At 39.1% G+C, this 19662-nt stretch overlaps 1 protein-coding gene across 6 annotated transcripts in view; it reads right to left on the bottom strand.

Moving 5' to 3' along the window:
• KDM4C (lysine demethylase 4C) overlaps positions 1-19662 on the bottom strand; it is a 411129-nt gene that overhangs the window by 175626 nt on the left and 215841 nt on the right. For all 6 annotated transcript variants that reach the window (XM_070375870.1, XM_070375869.1, XM_070375868.1 and 3 more), the window contains 2 exons: positions 18757-19070; positions 15191-15299 (listed from right to left, as the gene is read on the bottom strand). In XM_070375870.1, coding sequence (XP_070231971.1) covers positions 15191-15299; positions 18757-19070 — 423 coding nt within the window. The remainder of the gene's footprint in view (positions 1-15190; positions 15300-18756; positions 19071-19662) is intronic.

Genomic DNA, 19662 nt, shown 5'->3' with positions numbered 1-19662 from the left:
AACACAAGTTCTGCAGACACCTACCCACTTTCTACCTTGCCCTGTTCATCCCTTCTTTTTGGCTGTTTTCCTGACTCCTATGAGCCACTCTAGCAAATTATCAAACCTGAGGAGGGAGTTGTAGGAGGCCCCCAGACTTTATAGCCTATTGGTCAGGTGGAAGGACTTGCATCAGAGAAGGCAATGGCACCCCACTCCAGTACTCTTGCCTGGAAAATACCATGGATGGAGGAGCCTGGTGGGCTGCAGTCCACGCAGTCGCTAGGAGTTGGACACGTCTGAGCGACTTCCCTTTCACTTTTCACTTTCATGCATTGGAGAAGGAAATGGCAACCCACTCCAGTGTTCTTGCCTGGAGAATCCCAGGGACGGGGGAGCCTGGTGGGCTGCCGTCCGTGGGGTTGCACAGAGTCGGACACTACTGAAGTGACTTAGCAGCAGCAGTAGCAGCAGCAAGGACTTGCAATTGGCATCTGAAGTGGGGACAACCTATGAGACTGGACTGAATCCTTAATCTGTGAGGTAACTCTGAATCTGCTAACTCTAGTCATTAGTGTCAGAAAGAAATTAAATTGTAGGACATCCACCTGATAGCTAGTGAATTGCCTGGTTTGGGAAAAGTAAGCCACATCTTTGCTGTCAGAAGTATTCTCACTTGCAGGATCCACCCTCTCCTCAAGACCATGAAACTTCTATTTTTCTAAAGATCAATCAGTCTCAAGGGATAACTAAAAATTTCTTGTCCATTTGTAACTATGAAGTCTAAAAGTCAGTAGTACATCCCATGCTGACCCAGAGACTTCACAGCAGTAACAAAGGTGCATGTGTGCTAAGTTGCTTCAGTCTTGTCTGACTGTGTGACCTGATGGATTGCAGCCTGCCAGGCTCCTCTGGGCAGAATCCTCTGGGATTCTCCAGGCAAGAATACTAGAGCAGGCTGCCATGCTCTTCTTCTAGGGATCTTCCCGACCCAGGGATTGAAGCTGCATCTCTTACATCTCCTGCATTGGCAGGTGGGTTCTTTACCACTAGTACCACCTGAGAAGCCCAACAAAGCTACTACAGGGGAAAAATTCAATTCTGCAGAGCATATGAAGAGGAGGAGGAGGAGGTTCCCAGAAAGCTGGGAGCTCAGGGAATTTCCGAAAACTTTCTGGCGGGACGTTCCTGGTAGTCCAGTGGTTTAAAATCCACCTTCCAATGTAGAGGACATGAGTTTGATCTTTGGTTGGGGAACTAAGATCCCACACGCCGCTAGGCAAGGAAGCCCATGCTCCACAACTACTAAGCCCGTACACTCTAGAGCCTGTGTTCCATCAAAAGAGAAGCCAGCACAGTCTCAGCAACGAGAGGAAACCTGCACACAACACAAGGAAGCCCCAGTGCAGCCAAAAAAAAAAAAAAAAACTGGTTCTGAAAGTCAGGCTTGCTGGATCTTAAAATGTTCAGAGAATCTTCTTAATTTTGCTACTTTCACTAATCTGAAGGCATATCCCATTGTTTAGATAGCAACTTTCTCCTTCAATTAATAAAATGGCCCTAAGGGCAGTGAGGGCCCGACTAAGAAGTGACCTCGGGGATTATTATAGATGTACACTTTAAAGTTTAATGACTAAGTGTTTATTTCTTTTACTTTCTATATAAAGCACTTTATACAACTTATCATATAAAAGCATATGTAAGTTTTTTAAAAGCTTATATTTAAGATTGAAACTATAAAATATTTTAAGATATTAGTTTAAGTGATCACAAAATTAAATCTGTTGCAAATATTGTACAGTTAAACAAAGTAATAAATTAGAAAAGAAACGTAATAAAGGCTCTGACTTTGTGGCCTACAACAGTTGATATTCAACTATTCTCAGTTAAGCCTGGCTACAAGAGTAGCTGTCTGATCCAAAAAATTAAAATAAATTAACACAGTGTTTAACTCATGTAATCTACGTGGTCTTAATGTTTGGTTATAAGTCTAAACCTCAATTTCTTCATCTGCAATATATGAGCTACCAGCAGTACAGCAGCTGCTCATCAGTAAGCGAGACCTAGGGCTTCCATAGATTATAGTTCCTTTTCTTCTAGGTCTCCAGAAAATTTCTGCAAAGATCATCCAGTAAATTACTTAAAATGTATGCATAAAAACTTTTAACATGACAAGACAGGTTAGAACAGAAAGAGCCCATCTAGACACATCCAGTTATCTTTTATATAAAAACATTTCAAGATTTATCCTTTCAGGAGAAAAAAGTCTTTATTCTCCCATTCTATCAAAAACATCACTGAGTATATTTATGATAATAAAAAAGATTAATGCCTTTTACAAAAGTATTCAAAAGAAAGTGCTCATTTAAAAATATGTAAATAAAATTATGGCATGACCATATTATGCCAGCATTGAAAAGGTGCTTTTGAAGAATATTAATGGATATGATATAATGTGAAGGTATACACTATAACATATAATATTAAGCGATATAAATATTACATTAACAGATGAAAACTCAGCACACAGAACTGAATATTGGGGATGATGTCAGTTCTGTAAGAAACATGTTTAAAAATCTAGAATAAAGAAAAAGGAAGTCAAGTTTTTACAGTTATAAAAATATGCAGTTTTTAAAGCTGAAAAAATACTGCAGTCAAACAATATTAGGCCCTACGAACCAGGAGAAACTTTAGTTTAAAAGCAGACGTATGTTGGATTTACTCTCTCCACAGTACAGTCTTTCTGAACAACTTTTGCTTAGTAAGTGCAAGTGGATTTCTCAGCAAAAAAACACTTGGGCCACTGTGGAAAGGCCAGGACTTGCTGACAGGACCCAGCAGACGGGAAAAGCCATTGACACTGCTCCAGCAAATTTCCCTCTATGAGTCCCCACAATGATTCTGCTACTGGGGTTTTGCTCCAGTGATGTGTTTTGGCTCATATAGCACTATTCTCTGCTATGAAGAGCATGACAGCATCTGTTATCTTTCAGGTACTTGAGCAAAATTTCAGTCCTGGGAGACATTATATACGGTTTCAGATGTCCTGGAGGAAATTGAGGGAGAAAAGGGTGAGAGGAGAGGAACCAGGCATGAATGAGCCAAGAAATTCAAAGTTGGAAACTACTGCTCCCATACAAACTATTGTAAAATTTGAGTGCAAACCATATTTGATGATTTTATGAATTGCTAAACTTCAAAGGTTTCTGAAGTTGTGTTCAAAAGTACAAATTAGAAAAAAAATTACAAGTCTTTTAGGTCTAATTCTACTGGGAAGAGATGACATTATGGGAAATTTAATTCTGTATTACGGTACCCGAAAAATGCTAATGTAATACTGGATAACAGAGAATTCCACTGTTTAAGGCCTAAAGCACTTAAATGAGGAAACATAGTTTTACTCTTTGTGCATGCCCTTACAATAACTAAGATGTCAAAATCATTTAAAAGGATACATCCCAACCCATTCAATCAGATCAGATCAGTCGCTTAGTCGTGTCTGACTCTTTGCGACCCCATGAATCGCAGCACGCCAGGCCTCCCTGTCCATCACCAACTCCCGGAGTTCACTCAGACTCACGTCCATCAAGTCAGTGATGCCATCCAGCCATCTCATCCTCTGTCGTCCCCTTCTCCTCCTGCTCCCAATCCCTCCCAGCATCAGTCTTTTCCAATGAGTCAACTCTTCGCATGAGGTGGCCAAAGTACTGGAGTTTCAGCTTTAGCATCATTCCTTCCAAAGAAACCCCAGGGCTGATCTCCTTCAGAATGGACTGGTTGGATCTCCTTGCAGTCCAAGGGACTCTCGAGTCTTCTCCAACACCACAGTTTAAAAGCATCAATTCTTTGGCGCTCAGCCTTCTTCACAGTCCAACTCTCACATCCATACATGACCACAGGAAAAACCATAGCCTTGACTAGACGAACCTTTGTTGGCAAAGTAACGTCTCTGCTTTTGAATATGCTACACTACTTTAAATAGCCATAATATTACAAAGCACACTCCTTCAAAATTCGTAATACACAAAAGTACTCTGATACTTATAGCACACTTTTCAATCTTGAAAATACTTGTCAATGACACTTAGTGTACCTCTGGGGAGAACTTTTTCAAGGAGAACTTTGGCATTACCACCATTACTTAAATTTCTGAAAGAACACTAGTTCATACTTCATATATGCATATATTTTCACAACACAGATGGATAACAAGGAGCACTGTGAATGATCTACTCCATCAATAAAGAAGCCTGGTTCTTATCAGAAAAATTTATGTGTTCGTTTCAACTTCTTTTATCAGTACTGGGGCTATTATTGGAGGGTTGCTAGTGTGATAATGTAGAAAGAGTGCAAATTTGGGAATCAAGCAGAATTTAAAGCCTGTTTTCTCCCAATTGCCAGCCTTGTGACGTTATGAAGTAAAATAGTGTCTCTGAGCTTCAGTTTCCCCATCAGACAAAATGATAACACCACCTATCTTAAAGAATTATAAATAATAATTGCTAATACTGTACATAATGGAAAGCAGCATACTCAACTGTCATATCATGGTGAGGATGTTGTTGTTCAGTTGCTCAGTCATGTCCAACTCTTTGCAACTCCATGGACTCTTTGCAACTCCATGGACTGCAGCATGCCAGGCTTCCCTGTCCTTCACCATCTCCCGGAGCTTGCTCATGTCCACTGAGTCGGTGATGCCATCCAACCATCTCATCCTCTGTTGTCCCTTTTTCCTCCTGCCTTCAATCTTTCCCAACATTAGGGTCTTTTTTAAAGAGTTGGCTCTTCACATCAGGTGACCAAATTATTAGCGTTTCAGCTTCAGTTTGAGTCCTTCCAATGAATATTCAGGGCTGATGTCCCTTAGGATTGACTGGTTTGATCTCCTTGTAGTCCAAGGGACTCTTAAGAGTCTTCTCCAACACCACAGTTCAAAAGCATCAATTCTTTGGCGCTCAGCCTTCTTTATGGCCCAACTCTCACATCCATTCATGACTACTGGAAAAACCATAGCTTTGACTATATGGACATTTGTTGACAAAGTAATGTCTCTGCTTTTTAATATGCTGTCCAGGTGTGTCACAGCTTTTCTTCCAAGGAACAAGCGTCTTTTAATTTCATGGCTGCAGTCACCATCTGCAGTGATTTTGGAGCCCAAGAAAATAAAGTCTCTCACAGTTTCCTGTTTCCTCATCTATTTGCCATGAGGTGATGGGACTGGATGCCATGATCTTAGTTTTTTGAATGCTGAGTTTTAAGCCAGCTTTTTCAACTCTCCTCTTTCACAACCTCATCAAAAGGCTCTTTAGTTTCTCTTTGCTTTCTGCCATAAGGGTGGTGCCATCTGCATATCTGAGGTTATTGATATTTTGAAAACTCCTTTTAAGAAAGCTCGCATATCTTTGTAAAACTAGCAGCCTACATGGCACCAAAAGGAATTTATTCCGAGCATCAAATTAAAGATAGGTGAAAGAGAGCATGTGAAACTCACTGTGTACTGGGCAATATGACAGATAGTAGAGATAAAAAACAAAAATAAACAGTCCCTTGCCTTCAAGGAGTTCAAATCTTCCCAAGGGTGAAAGCTCTGGTTTCTTAAACTATTTCATTAACAACATCTGTATTAGAAACTTTAAAAATGGCCAAAACAAAAATCACTAAGCAAAGAACAACTAGCATATGTTGTAGTTTACCTGCCAATACATAAAGAAAATTTAAAAATTAGAAAGTTTCTCTTAGCTAAAAGCCAACATCGGTCATCTATATTAAGCACAGCAGAATCCTTGGACATTTTAACCCAAGAACTAATAGGGTATCACCTGGCAGATCACACAAAACAGTTGCTAAGGAGACAGAGAACTTTGTGCAGAGCAGCCACAATGTCAGAAACTAGAGAAACAGGGCGTGGTATACACAAGAGGATGTTTGGAAACAAGACGAGGACAAGGTAGCAAGCGTTCACTCTGCAGTTCAATGTCCAAAGCCATCAGCTTTTGGTTCTTCTTGCTGTTCCTCAAATATGCCACATTAACTGCCTTCCTAGGGGCCTTTGTACTCACTGTTCTCTCCCAAGAAGATTCTCACCCCAGATCCTTGGTTAACTCACTTAAAGGCATTATAAAGTATGTTTCCTCAAGAAAAGACCTTAAGAACTATAGAAACACTTGAGTAATACTCAAAATGTTCACATATCATCACAAACCTTTTTGCCTTTGGTTTCTACTTTTCTATCAGCAAAACAAAAAACCCTACACTTTTCAATCTTGAGAATGTTTACCCATAACAAAACCAAACCAAACATCAACAGTAAAACAATGGAACATCAGTGTAGAATTAAGAGGCCCATGATATGTACTTAGAAAAAAGCCACCTCATCATTTCCCTAAAGCTGGAAACACAGAACCAGAAAAAAGAAAATGAATAAAACAATGCCATATAGAATTTAAATGATGATAAAGCGAGCCACTTTCTAACAACTCATTGGGAGCCTTACACATATTACTTAACAACCCTCTCAGCAGTGAAAACTTTTTTTTCTAAAATCCATGACAATGGTCCCCAAATGTCAGCCTGCAGAACTGACAGCCCAGAACTAAGTTTTTAACAGAGACAAAACAAAGCAAATGAAAATCATAATTACAAAATTAAATTTTTAAAGCTACATTAATTTTGTAAACGTCATGCTTATTCTCAGTATTCATTGTTTCATAATCAAACTAAAGATGAAACTAAAAATGCAGAAAATGTAGAACAAAATACAGGGTAATTCAATGGCCTTTATCATTAAGACATTATTGTCTCCAAGGAAAGGGGGTTGTGTACAAGTTTAAGGAAACATAAAGTTATATATGAAGATACATGAAAATCAAATATCAGCAACTTCATACATTTCAACCTAATACAATAACTCATTTTTCTAAAGAAGGGAATGAACCACACAATTATACTATCAAAGGCTGTTCCTCAGATATTTTCTACAAGACTTTAAGAGTAACAAGGCATACATGAATTCCAATAAATTAGCCTTGACTATCATTTTACAATACTAATGCTGTCAGCACTTACAAACACCTGATCATAAGACTTCAATAACAACCATTAGTTTCAAGATTGACTCCGAGAAGTACAGAAAGCAACCATGTAACAGAAGTTAAAAAGCCAGCATGGTTTTGTTTAATTCAATCAAACCCTTACCAAGCCACTAGCATAATAAGGGCAAGGTGTTTTTTACTTTTATTCCCTGTACTGCAGAAAAGGTCAGGGCCCTTGGGACTCCAGTGGAATTCACTAACAGAGAAATCAAGTAATACAGAGAACGCCCATATATTATACAGCTGAGTGCTAGATAAAATATCCATTAAATCTGAGTGCCAACAATATCTACTGTTTTATGTCCACATAATGCAGAAAACACTGGCTGTGACCTAGCAACAAACATCCCAAGACAACCTGCTTAAAAATCTGCTGAAGTTGCTGTTTTATTGCTTAAACAGACAGAAATATAACTATGCTTATTATCAAAGTATAGCATTACCTCAAGCTAATAAGAACTGATGGAACAAAGAAGAGATCATTATGTACAAATTAATAACATTTGGAGCATGACATGCAACAATCATACAGCAGCATTTGTTTTTCAAAACTGGCAGAGGAAAAGATTTCTTTTTACAGAGCGGAAACACTGTTGGTAAGGAATACTCTTATACTGCACTATTTTGCTTTTCCATGAAAGCACAGCATGAAACAAGGGGACTACACAGTATCCTCCCCATATTTTATATATTATATTATATATATATATATATTAGAATGCTGGACCTTATAGTTGACTTAAAATATTACGTTGGTTTCTTCCTATTATATTTTGATAGAATTAAAGAACTTTAGAGTTTGAATGAAACTCTGGGATCACTAATCCAACGATTTCATCATATATATATAAGAGTAAACATATGATGAGCCTTAGGTTACATGACTTAGTTCTCCATGGTCATACAGTCATTAACAGCCAGAAAGACTAGAAAGCAGATCTCAGATTGCTAACCATAAACAAAGTCAGGTATTATCTGCCAAAGCAAACAAATTAACATTTTTGGTATTAAAAATAATTTTAATTTAATCTGATACTTTAACATTTTTAAAATGTGAATCAATAAAAAACATCATTTTATTTGGTCAATATATCCACTTAAATCTTTGAAATAAAATTTTTTTAACAAAATGAAGATTGGCAAACTTGTACTGGGGGTTTCCCTGTGGCACAGTCAGCAAAGAATCTGCCTGCAATGCAGGATACTGCCTGCAACGCAAGAGATGCAGGTTCAATCCCTGGGTCAGCAAGATTCTCTGGAAGAGGAAATGGCAACCCACTCCAGTATTCTTGCCTAGGAAATCCCACAAACAAAGGAGCCTGGTGGGCTACAGTCCATGGGGTCCCAAGAGTCAGACACAACTTAGTAACTAAACCACCACCAAACCTATACTAATGCTCTTAGAAAGCAGGGAGTTACAGCATGCCGGGGCAGAACGGCATAATCTTCCAAAATATCTGTCTGCCAAAGATAAAGCATAACAGCCAATTCTAAATAATGTTCCTTATTTGACAGATAATTGCAAAGCACCCAAAAGCTACCTTTTGCACCAACAGTACTAACAGTTACTGTATGACACAGTGTGAAGTTCATAAAATATCCAGGAAATATCAGGATACCCCAGAAAAAGATAAAAATCTCTAATAAAGTGAAAACATGTTCTTGAGAAAACATGTTGAGGAGCAATTTATCATTCAATTGCATTATAAACACAAGTGTTTTCATAAAATGAGTGTGAAACCAAAAAACATTTGAGGAAGTAATCAGATTTTGTTAGATGTGAGTTCCTGAGATTTTCCTTACTTAAACGTACACATTTTACTCTTCACAATACCTGAAAATCTAGCTTAAATGTGTTACTTTATGGTCAAACATCAAGAATAATCTCTATTTAATGCAGCAGTTTCCACCTCTTCCAACTCTATATTTAAATATTTAATCCATTACTAAATGAATTATAATATTAACATAGATTGTCCGAAAAAATAAATTGCTGTAACACTGCCTGAAATACACTTTTAATCTAACCCTCAAGGCATGCAGACAATACAAAGATAGGGATCAGGGTCTAAGCTGTCTTTAATTTCAAAAAGATCCTTACAGTACTGCACTTGCTGAAGTGATGATTTAGGCAGAGTCATCCAGACAGTTCAGATTAGAGAAATTCACAGCCACAACCAGGGTTTTAATCTGAATCTTGTCAGTATTCAAATGTGTAGGTGGGGTCACCTCTGCACTGGGTAAACACAGTATAGATGGGTATCTGCATCTTTCAATCTTTCTGTATAAAATTACAGTTGAAGAGTTACAAATAAAAATTCAATCCAGGGGTGATGAGCTCAACATATCACCATGTTACTTCAGGATATTTGAAATGTCAAAAATCCATCCATGTACCTGTAGGTTAAAAGCCCTAATTACTCAAAGCCAAGGCTCATATTTTACACAAAAGGAAACTGAGGCCAGAGAGAAGACTTGACAGAAGTTAAAAAACTTCTAAGGGACAAAGCCAGGGCTCCAGTCAGCATCTACTGTCTTTTAGTCAGCTAAACTCCTTTTCAGAGTGAGTTCAAAAGATTTTGTAATTGTTTCTGCTTTTGATGCTCTAGAGGCATAGAAGAAGTGAAGTCGCTCAGTCGTGTCCAACTCTTTGCGACCCCATGGACTATAGCCTACAAGGCTCCTCTGTCCGTGGAATTTTCCAGGCAAGAGTACTGGAGTGGGCTGCCATTCTGATTGGCCTAAGAGGCATAAATATGACAGCAGTCTTATGTTAAGAAGTGTGAGGGTACCTTTCTCTTATCCTATCCTTTTTCCCCACCCAAGCCAAGACCCAGGCAGCAGGATCTTTTGTCCTCTGCCTGGGGCCATGGTGAGTTTTAGTTTTTAGTTTTTCCCTAGTACACCCTTCACTAAGGGCTTAGGCTTTTAAGAGTCCAGTTTTATGTGTCTGGGGGATCCTATGAGGTCTTAGCTCTGACTTCCCAGCCTCCAATCTAGTCCTGGCATACTGCCACCCAAAGAGTGCAACATTCACTCTCTCCTACCCATCAGAATGACCTTTCACCCTGAATCCCCTCCAGACTTCTCTCTTTTCTTGAAAGCTCAGACATCACCCTCCTCCTTCTCCTCCTAATCATATTACAATGAGGACAACAAACATCCATCATGTGCCAAACACATGAGCGCCTTACCCATGTTTTTTTAACCGTCCCAAGAGCTCCATGTGGGAGGTGCCATTGTAATCCCTACTTGTAAGCACAGGTCCCGAAGCATGGAGGGTCACACAGCTAACCCAACACTAGAGTCGGTTGACTATGATCACAGACATGGAGAAATACAACCCTTCATGTGATTTTGCCTCTCTGTTCAAGTATAGAGGTAGATGGCCGAATTTATCAATTATTTCTGAGTGTTATATAACTGGTGAATTATCTGGTAATCCAGTTCATCACGTTCATATTCTGTCTCTTTAAAATATATTTTTGCCCAAATATAAATCAGTTTACTATAAAAGCTTGAAAAGTTATCAGCATACAAAAGAGAACTAAAATCACTAATAACAATCTTGTATATTTTCTTATAAACTTTTCAACTTAACTTTCTAAATCTTCAGCAGAATCTCCATAGACAGCATGAGTATGTCAACCCAAATCACCACCAACAGACATGGAGATTACTGCATCTGCCACGGCCACATTCATAAGCTCTCCTGGTATCTGTGAGCTTTGTCCTTTACAGTTGCTTTAGAAACAACATTAGCCTTATCACTTCACCAAGGGGATTATGTGCACAGTAAGTACAAAAGCAATGAATATACTGTAAGTCAAAAGTAGAGAAAGTTGGAAAATTTATGTTGCAAACAAAGTAGTTAAAAAAAAAAATTAAGTGGAAAATAAACACATACATGATACCTGAAAATTGTAAATCAACTATACTTCAGTTTTTTTTTAAATGCATACATGTGTGCAGGAAGGGAACTTCAAAGAACAAATTAGGAACCATGAAGGGTAAGGCAGGGGGATGGATATTAATAAAATGAATGGTCAGAATATGGACGTCAATGTACAATGTTTATTAGCCTAACATCAGTTTAGGAAAAGCCCTGAATTTGTGTCAGCACAAACGGTTGCTGATGAAAACTCTAGTCAGAAAAAGCACGCATGAGCAAAAAGGATTTGAATAAAAATGCCTTTAAACTGGGAAGGAAATACACTGAAGTGCACACACATGCATATCTACAAACACACTGAGATGCTAGCTATGCATCTGTCCCAGTGGGGTGTCGTTCCTCTGGGGGCCCTCAGGTCCCCAAAGCGCTGACCACATCTATATGCCATGTCAGCTTCATATTAACTTTGAGGACCTGACTGAGTCAGGTGATGTCCCCAGCTAATTAAAACAGTATGTTTTTTTTATCTACTTATATAGAGAATATTTCCTGGACAAGAATTTCGGTTTTCCTTTTAACACGACAGCATATATTACATCACAGTATTTCACAATCTTTTATAATGGTTGATTTCAAGATTACTAATCACCTGGGACTTCCTGCTTTTGGACCCACAGGTGGGTTAAGCCACACACTCACCTTGGAGCCAGAGTGCAGAGACAAGAGCAGAAAAGTGAGAGTGAGGAGACAGACACACAGACAAATAATGAAATACAATGTAAGGTGACAAGCCATATGCTAGAGCTAAGTAAGCATAGATGGAATAGGACAGTAGAAGAGAAGTAAAAAAATGAGGAAAAATTGCTAAGAACCACATGAGAATGGTGCCAAGATGGAAAAGGGCATCACAGGTCAGGCAATAGTTCAAGGAAGTGCATGGAAGCATAAAGCAGCACAGATACTCAGGAGGGAAAAAAAAAACATGAATGGATGGAAAAGAGGTTCCACATTGAATAGTTGCGGCAAACGAAGGCAGTAAGAAGTTGGTAGTGGATTATGAGCAGCCTTCAAGTCATTTATCCTGTATTGAAGCTGTAACATTAAGGGAAATGTGTGAGATTTGAGCTGGCGTCTTTAGCAACCCAAGAAAACATCAGTGTGGCAGATTTCTGAGCTGCCCTCCCAGCCCCACCCCCAGGGTCCATCCTCACTCTCAGTGTCTTCTGAAGCCAGGGTAGAGCACTGTTCTCAGAGCTGCCTGACTCACCCATGCTGCAGACACACACCCCTCTTCCTACAGACATTCAACCACAAAGCTCTGAGATCAGACTACAGGAATATACCATTATCAGTACTATTATATCACAAGGGGAGAATGCGTACATATCCAGAATGTTTTGAAACTAAAACCATCCAGCCAAGCACTTCTCTTTGAAGGCTGTTTCAATTCAACATTGTATAATTAGCTTAAAAAGCAGGAAAACACAGAGACTATCAATCCGTGTTTCAGGATCACCTTGTGCAGCTGCCTGACTTAAGGGAAAAGGTAAAAGAAAAACACTTCAGTTAAAAGAAAACTAGAGACAGATTAGTAACTGCTTTTAAACTATAAATAATATATACGTGGTATACAGTTCAGATAATTTTTCATCACTCCCCTCAAAAAGAACAAAATTAAATACTAGTTTATGTAAAAATTTTACATTCTAAAACATCATTCCTTTCTTAGGTATCCCCCTCTGTTCAGGCCCTCATGTTTTTCTGCTAAGTATGGAAAAGCTTCTTCTAGGAAAGAAGAGGATGAGAGTCGGGAAATCCTTGCTGATCTTGAAATTACTGGATCTGCCACCAATTAGGATGATTTCTTCAGTTCCAGGCCATTTGAGTATCAAAGAACCACTGCACTGTCTTTTGAAAGGTGCAGCCGACAGGGGACTCTTATCTCTCAGCTGCCCATAAGCTCCCAGAGGTGCTGGGTCAGTATCCTTCCCCTCTGCTGCTTTTCTGGAGTCAAATGACAGCCCCACAGAAAGGTTCATTCACCAAGAAGGAACATTGCTGTTCAGAGATGCAATTTCTCAGATGCTCCAATCTAGATCTACTCATGCTCCTGCCTGGCATACATACCTACTTCTGTAAGAGGAGTGCACAAAGAGTCCAGTAGTTAGGGTAGGAAATTTCCAAAAGAAGCTAGATTTATAGTTGTGTGCTCCCAATGAGCACTCATCCCACTCTTCATCACTTTCTAATAATGACACTCCCAGTTGTACAAGACACAAAGGGAGATGGCTAAGGGAAAAACATTCAAGTTCCCAAAATATAATCTGCCCCAGGACACAGAATATTCTCCATTTTTAATTTAGAAGCTTGTAAAAAATCTTTAGCCATCACTATAATTCTCTGATTTTTCCTTTCAGTTCTCAGAAATCCCCAGAGGACCCCAGGAGTTCTTAACATATAAAAATAGAGGGTGAAGCTGCTGATAAAAGCTGCAATCACCAGTGTATCAGCAAGATATTTAACCTCAGACCTTTGAGATCTCCCTGTTAAACCAATCCAGTTAGAAATTTTGCAAGCTATAGTGATCAAAATCAGAACTGCTTTTCACGGAGAAACTCTGGACCAATTTGTGATGATTCACACAGAAATAAACTTTCCAGGACGATAAAGAAATAGGAGAAGGCAGTTTTCCTTATGTATCAGGACAGCACATTCCCTTCCAAGAAGCTCTGCTGTTGCTATAGGCTATAATGGGGAAGGGTCATGAAAATTCATGAGTAATGCACAGTGAATATTTATTACTTTATACAAAACAATTCTTTATTTTGACAATAAGGAGAAAATGGTTTGTGTTGGATACAATAAAGTTGGAGAAATAAAAACTGAACATGATGACATATGGAAATAAAGGCAAATGTGTTTAATTACTTTTATTATTCAAGGCAGAATTCCATCCTGAACTGGTGTTATAGACACTGCTACCATCATTATCTGATCCCTACACTGATAAACTTTTTTTTTCCTAACTAAACATGAAGCATAAAAGAAGACAGTGAATAAAAGGGAAAAAAAATCCGCTAAGGATATGTACTCTGATAAACTGGATTTAAACTAGATGGAAGTCTGAACCCAAGATTCATGTTATTCCCTTGACAGCATCCCCACAGACAAGGACCTTAATTAACAGTTTCTACCAGTAAAGGATAACATCCCAAAGGGCTTTTTACAGAACACCTGCTTCACCTGATCCTTTTAGAGATTAAAAAAAAAAAAAAAAAGACACCTTATGAAGCTATGAGACATTGGAAGGAATAAACAGTTGGTCAGTGGTCTGACTGAAGAAAAAGAAAAAAAAATTTTTTTGCATAACAGAGAAAGAGACGTAAAGAGAGGTAAACCACACAGACAAATGTTACATCTAAGAATAGCAGCTGGTTGTAAATAAAACGACTTCATGCCAAGCCCCATTCGTATAGACAAAGAGGAAGGGTGTTCCATGACACACCGGGTGTAACAGGATACACAAGTCCTGCGTGTAGTTTCTGACTCAGATGGTGTGGATAAAGGAGTCAAGTTAAAATCAGAGGCAATGCAAAGAAATACACAGCATGTTAATTCCATGATTTGATACTCTGAAAGAAAGGACGTCAACTTCTTCTGGAAGGTCTTAAGGCAAATGTCAGAAACAACCAATTTACCCACCAAATAAAAAAGGAAGACTTTAACACTGCTTGATTATGTGAAACAAGTGTGTATCCCTAAAATCTAAGTTCTAAATAAACTGTGTGTCACTCAGGATCTCCTTAAGGTATATATTTGCCACTTGGTCAGATTTCTCCTCTGCTAAGTCACTTCAGTCGTGTACAACTCTGTGCGACCCCAGAGACAGCAGCCCACCTGGCTCCGCCGTCCCTGGGACTCTCCAGGCAAGAACAATGGAGTGGGTTGCCATTTCCTTCTCTAATGCATGAAAGCAAAAAGTGAAAGTGAAGTCGCTCAGTCGTGTCTGACTCCTAGCGACCCCATAGACCACAGCCCACCAGGGCTCCTCCGTCCATGGGATTTTCCAGGCAAGAGTACTGGAGTGGGGTGCCATTGCCTTCTCCGATTTCTCTTCTACCAGACAGTTTTTTTTAGAAAAGTTTGTTACAACAAACTGACAGAATAAATTCTGAATATTATACAGTTTACATGGAATAAATACTGAAAAACAGTCCAAGCTCACCTTCATCACTCGTTGCCTGCTGCTTCACCAGGGTCATTGGGGATCTTGCTGGAGGCTTACTAAGTGGGTGGCGCCAACTTTTAGCAGTTTTGGTTTCACCTTCTGTTCTCTGGTTACAGAACATGAATAGGGGAGAAATACTCACCATTAAAGACTTGTTTTAAAACAAAAAAACTATCATTACAATGACTTACCACAAATTGGACTTCCCTGGTGGCTCAGACGGTAAAGCGTCTGTCTACGATGCAGGAGACCTGGGTTCAATCCCTGGGTTGGAAAGATACCTTGGAGAAGGAAATGGCAATCCACTCCAGTACTATCGCCTGGAAAATCCCATGGACAGAGGAGCCTGGTAGGCTACAGTCCATGGGGTCACAAAGAGTTGGACACGACTGAGCAACTTCATGTTCACCACAAATAAATTATAAAGAACTCTTGTACTTGTTTTACCACCTGAGAAATTAAGTTTGTTAAAGAAATTTAAATGGCAAAGTCAACAGAAATAGGAGCTATTCTGTTAGTAATTTTACTGGCAGAGGAATCACTGAACTATCCTTCCATTTCGTATTAAAGCACTATCTGTAGTGCAGGGTACCCTTTGCAAACCTATATTAAACTCGGTTATTAGAGAGTTTTCAAAGTCCTTTAAAGATAATCTAAATTTAGGACTATATATTCATAACAATCCAGGACCATGGCATTTGGTCACATGTGACTGTGTGCTTTCTGTCTTCAGGAGGCAATACAGCCGAAGTGAAGCTGTACTCTTCCTTCCACTGGAAAACGAATCCTCACTTCTCTGAGGACCAACAGGAAATCACCCGTTGTTGTTGTTTAATATGACACATAACCATCATCCTGAAACCACTAAAATTCTACGTAAAATCTTTTGTCATGAGCTGCCTGGACTACATTTTTCTTTCAAACGTAGAGGAAAAAGTCGTTTGCATCCTGACATCTTTCAGAGAGACTCTGTTTACAAGCTTTCTCATCCATACAATCAAAAAAAAAAAAAAAAAGTGGCAGAGTTGCCAGTTAGAGAAAGAGTTCAAATCCAGTGTGTTTGCATCAGTGGTTCATGCAAAAGAAAGGAGTCTCATAAATTTCCCTAAAGCTGAAGAAGCAGCACTCGGAAGGAAAGAAACTATGCTAACATCTGACACATAAAGAGGCTTATGAGAAAATGTGTGACAACACTCTAATCAAAGCAGGGTTCACAAAGTAATGATAGAGAGTGAGATTTGCCTGTGGCTTATAATAGCTAAAAATGAATGTGAGAAATTATAATTTAGTCAAAAATAAGAAATATTTATTAAGCCCTTACTATGTGCTACACTGCTCTAAGAGTAAGCTAGAGCAGGAAAAAATTCGACCAGGTCCCTGCCTCCAAGGAGTGCAATATAGATGGGGTAGGCCAGAGGCAATAAACAAGTAAAAAGTAAATATTGGGTTGTTGTTATTGTTTCAGTTGCTCAGTCGTGTCTGACTCTTTGCGACCCCGTGGACTGTAGCCCGCCAGGTTCCTCTATCCATGGGATTTCCCAGGCAAAAATACTGGAGTGGGTTGCCATTTCCTTTTCCAGGGGATCTTCCCGACCCAGGGATCAAACCAGCATCTCCTGCTTGGCAGGCGGATTCTTTTACCACTGAGACACTGTAGAAGCCCATAAACATCAGGTACTATTAAGTAAATATGCAGTAATAATAATAATAATTAAAAAACCACATGACAAAGAATAGAAAAAGATGGGGAGGAGGTTATTTTATGTGGGATCATCAGAGAAGGCCTTTCTGGTGTGAAGACATCTGAGTGGAGTTTTGAGAGCAATGGCAAAGCAGCACATTTAGCTCTCTGGGAGAGGAGCATTTTGGACAGCAGGAATAGCATGTAATGTGTGAACGTGCTTGGCTCACTTGATGTTTCCTGAGAAGGATGACTGAAGCTGACTGCTATCAGCAAACACACAGTATTACACTCAATACTAAGAAACACTGGTCACACTACACAAAAATGAACCAGGTCTATATGACTTAGAAGGACTTAGAAGTCTGACAAAATGGGATGAGAAGAGAACACCACACAGCTATTTCTGACAAGTGCAAACCAAGTCCTCAGCCCTCAACAACAGCACTTGCCTTCCTGGCCAATCAGGCTTTGTTCAGTGAAATGATAAAGATGAAGGTTAACAGTAAGGGAACAGAAAAGTTATTTTCAGTTCCATTCTAGTTTAAAGAATCAGACCAAATAAAAACAGGTATTTGACTTATTCACCAGTCTAGAATCCCAGTATCTATCCAGCTACAAATAATCCATACATGAAACTAAGTTGTAAATTTTGTTTACTGGTATGTGAATACTATGTTCAAATTTCTCAGCCACCTTTTCGAATAAATTAGATCATAACTTTCTGTTTCTCAGGTGTTTCTGAGAAATATTTTATACTTCAGTAGGACAATCATGCATAAAAAATGATAAAAAGTTATTGAGGGAAATTAGGAAATTATCTACATTTTATTGGACATTTTAAAACTACTTATAAATAGGGCATTCCAAATTGACGTCTTTACTTACTCTCTCTTGCTACTCAAAAATACAAAAGGCTTCTTCTGAGCTAAAATGAGCAGGAGCAATCCAGAACTGGGTCTGTTCAGCAGCAGCCAGCACAATTTATCAGCTCAAACATTTGAGGATTCCCTTATTCATCCACCTGAACTCCTTTATCAAGTTGTTCAGGTCAAAAGAGGTCACCAAATTATGACAATCACAACACACAATTGTAGCTTGGCTGACAGACTCACAGTCAGTTTATGCTGAAAGCATATAGTATTAACATCATACAAGAACATAGGAGAAACAGGGAGGCCTTCTGCAAAGGGTTAGAATGAGGAAGCTGGAAATCAAGAGGGATCTTGAGTTTTCCAAGTGGCAGAAGGCCTGGTTCCAGCATGGGTAGAGACAGAAGGTTCAGCCTGGTCCTAGATTCAGAGTCCATGAGGCAAGAATCAGGGAAAAGCATAACCAGAAGACCACTAATGTTAAAATAGAGGTTGAGAGAAACCTAGGACCCAGAGATATTAAGCACTGGCAGAAAGAGGTGAGAGTCTTGCAGGTGAATTATTTCCAGTCTGGCTAATATTGCAAGTGACAGAACCATTCTGTGTCTTGACTATATCAATGTCAGTATCACTGTGCTGTCCTATCCTAGTTTTCCAAGGAGGTTCTACTGAGGGAAACTGGGTTTATAAAATCTTGCTACACTACTTCTTACCACTGCATATAAATCTACAAAGATCTCAAAACAAAGAGTCTAATGTTAGAAAAACTAAAAAAGAAAGAAAATTAAACCCCAACACATGGCCACAAGTTCCATGTTCTCTGAATTATCACCAGGTTAGCCAGAGCTCGCAGAAAGCTTACCTCTCAGTCATTGAAGGAAATAGATTAAGACCTATAAATGTAAGATGCTATTTCTGCCCTACAGCAAGATTTCCATGCATAGCATGCTGTTTTCAGAAAAAGCCTTGACAACACAATAAATATGGTAAAAATTGACACTGTCACATACACTGGGGACTTTGAAGCCATTTCTCTGGCCACTGGGGACCGCTGGGACTTCCCCAGGTTCAAGGCCATTCCCACGGCTTTCCACATCACTCTCTTCTTCCTCAGTCAAAGCACTGCTACTCTCTGCCACAGAGGAGTATGACTCAGGTGACTTTGGCCATGGAAGCTTGCATGGCTCTGATTCCTCGGATGTCACTTGGCCACTAAATATGGACTCGTCAGCCTCGCTGAGATTCGAAGGTGGAATTGCAGCACAAGTTTGTTCAGCCTCAGCTTTGATTTTCTCTGCTACAGATGTGTTTAGGCACACATTTCCTAAAGAGTAAAACAAGAGCCTGTTAATAAATGTTACAACATATTATTGCTAAGAATTGTTAAACTGTTCTCAACTAAATGTCTATCACCAAACATCCCCTCTAAATTTCCACTGAAGACCCGAGTGGAAAAGGTCACCAAAGCACTATGCAGCCTTTGTAGTTGCTAAGGCAGCAAAATAATATATTTACTGACAAAATAAGGGATTAAAAAGAGGTTCCAATGTAAACCAGTGTCCAAAGCCATGGCAGTAACAATACCTACCTAAGCAATAGCAATTTGAGATCTTTCCAAAAAATAAGAATTTAGTTCAAATATATGTTACTGATGAAACATTCCAACTCAAGAGGATGTAAAACTGTACAAGTCCATGTAAAACACATGTAAAACTGTGCAGGTCCAATAAAAATGATTTCTTAAACTAATCCTGCACAGTACAAGGACAGTACAGAAACGAAAGGAATATCACACATAGTTTACTTCTACAGCTTGCTCCCTCTCTTACGCATACACAAGTGCATCATTTTATTCACCTATCGCATAGTAGCTCAAACACTGCACCATGCCAAATCTTCTATTAAATGCTCCGTCA

Source organism: Bos mutus, chromosome 8 (genome assembly GCF_027580195.1).
Source record: "Bos mutus isolate GX-2022 chromosome 8, NWIPB_WYAK_1.1, whole genome shotgun sequence".
Lineage (NCBI taxonomy): Eukaryota > Metazoa > Chordata > Mammalia > Artiodactyla > Bovidae > Bos > Bos mutus.
This window is presented reverse-complemented; position numbering and strand designations above follow the sequence as displayed.